A 1,215-nucleotide genomic window follows, 5' to 3' on the forward strand; every position below is an offset into this window, starting at 1 on the left:
AAATAAATTTATTTCATTTATAGAAAACTCACATTAAGTGTTTCCTATGTAGGTAAAAATCTGTTTAACAACCTGTTAAAATACACCAGAATGAAGGAAATGGCATTTACTTCTTTAAAAATTTTCTGGGGGAAGACCCCGTATCCCCCTGCCAGTGGGTCCCCCCAACATTACAAATACTTACTCTTGTTTTTTGTCTCTGAATGTCATAAAATCAGTGATATTATCTGTGAAATTACAAACTGAAGTTGACAAATCTATAGCTTTATATTGTCATAGTTTTCAATTAGTCATTTTTACAAACACATCATAAATTTCTGTTATAGATATTAGTTTTGGTGGGCCACCCCTGGTTTTTCTGTGGCCCCCCTGAAAATTTTTTCTGCAGGCGCCACTGCTGTTGCTTATCGTTTGCTACTTTTACTTCTACCTAGCATTTGCTGGTAGTTTTTGTTCCTTTTGGCTCATAGCTAGTTATCTGCTTCTTCAGTAAACTCTTCAGCTGCGTTTTCATCAAGAAGATTTTCTAGTTTAAATTTAAAGCTGCTTCCTCCAACCCGTTTGTTTTAACACAGCTCCAGGTTTTCACAGTATTTCCCTCTGGCTCCAGGTTCAGATGGTAAGAATGTCCGACCTGCGTCAGCACCTCCCCAGGGACTGTCTCCCCCAGCACCTGGGGGGTCTGCTGGCCCTGGATGCATACAGCTGGAACCAGCAGCTCCTGGCGGGTCAGAACGGCAGAGTAGACCCTGTGGATGAGCTGGTGGGGATCCCCGTGGAAGACTCATCCATCCACACACCGGGGCCTGAGTCCATGCGCCCCCAGGAGCTGCTGGCTCACCTGGGTCGTCTGCAGCGCTCGGGTGTCCATCAAGAGTACGAAGAGCTTCGTAAAGAGTCTCCCCCTGGAAGCTTCCACTGTGCACAGTGAGTTTCCACACTGTGACTGCCTGCTGCAGGCTGTCACAGCTTTATATCTGACTTACAGCCACACTGTCAGAACTATGAGTTTTATTTACAGGAATGGATAGTTTCAAACTGGAACACTGACTCAGTGCTGAAGTAGGACCTCTTCATGGTAGAGGTTGTCATCAGTGCTGTTCATAATTTCTGTGGACAGAATGGGCCTCATGCAAGAACATGTTCGTATTTTTATCCTAAATTTCTCTTACTTTTGTTCGTACAAAGGGTTTGTACGAACATGTCACGTCAGAT

The 1,215-nt window shown here is 44.1% G+C and overlaps 1 protein-coding gene across 1 annotated transcript in view; it reads left to right on the forward strand.

The window, feature by feature from the left end:
- The window catches only part of ptpn9a (protein tyrosine phosphatase non-receptor type 9a), a gene marked incomplete at its 3' end in the record, with an annotated part of 45,337 nt that overhangs the window by 39,182 nt on the left and 4,940 nt on the right, over positions 1–1,215 (forward strand). The window contains 1 exon segment of the mRNA XM_014030201.1: positions 611–927. Coding sequence (XP_013885655.1) covers positions 611–927 — 317 coding nt within the window.

Source organism: Austrofundulus limnaeus, unplaced genomic scaffold, assembly GCF_001266775.1.
Source record: "Austrofundulus limnaeus strain Quisiro unplaced genomic scaffold, Austrofundulus_limnaeus-1.0 Scaffold1015, whole genome shotgun sequence".
In the NCBI taxonomy this organism is placed as follows: domain Eukaryota; kingdom Metazoa; phylum Chordata; class Actinopteri; order Cyprinodontiformes; family Rivulidae; genus Austrofundulus; species Austrofundulus limnaeus.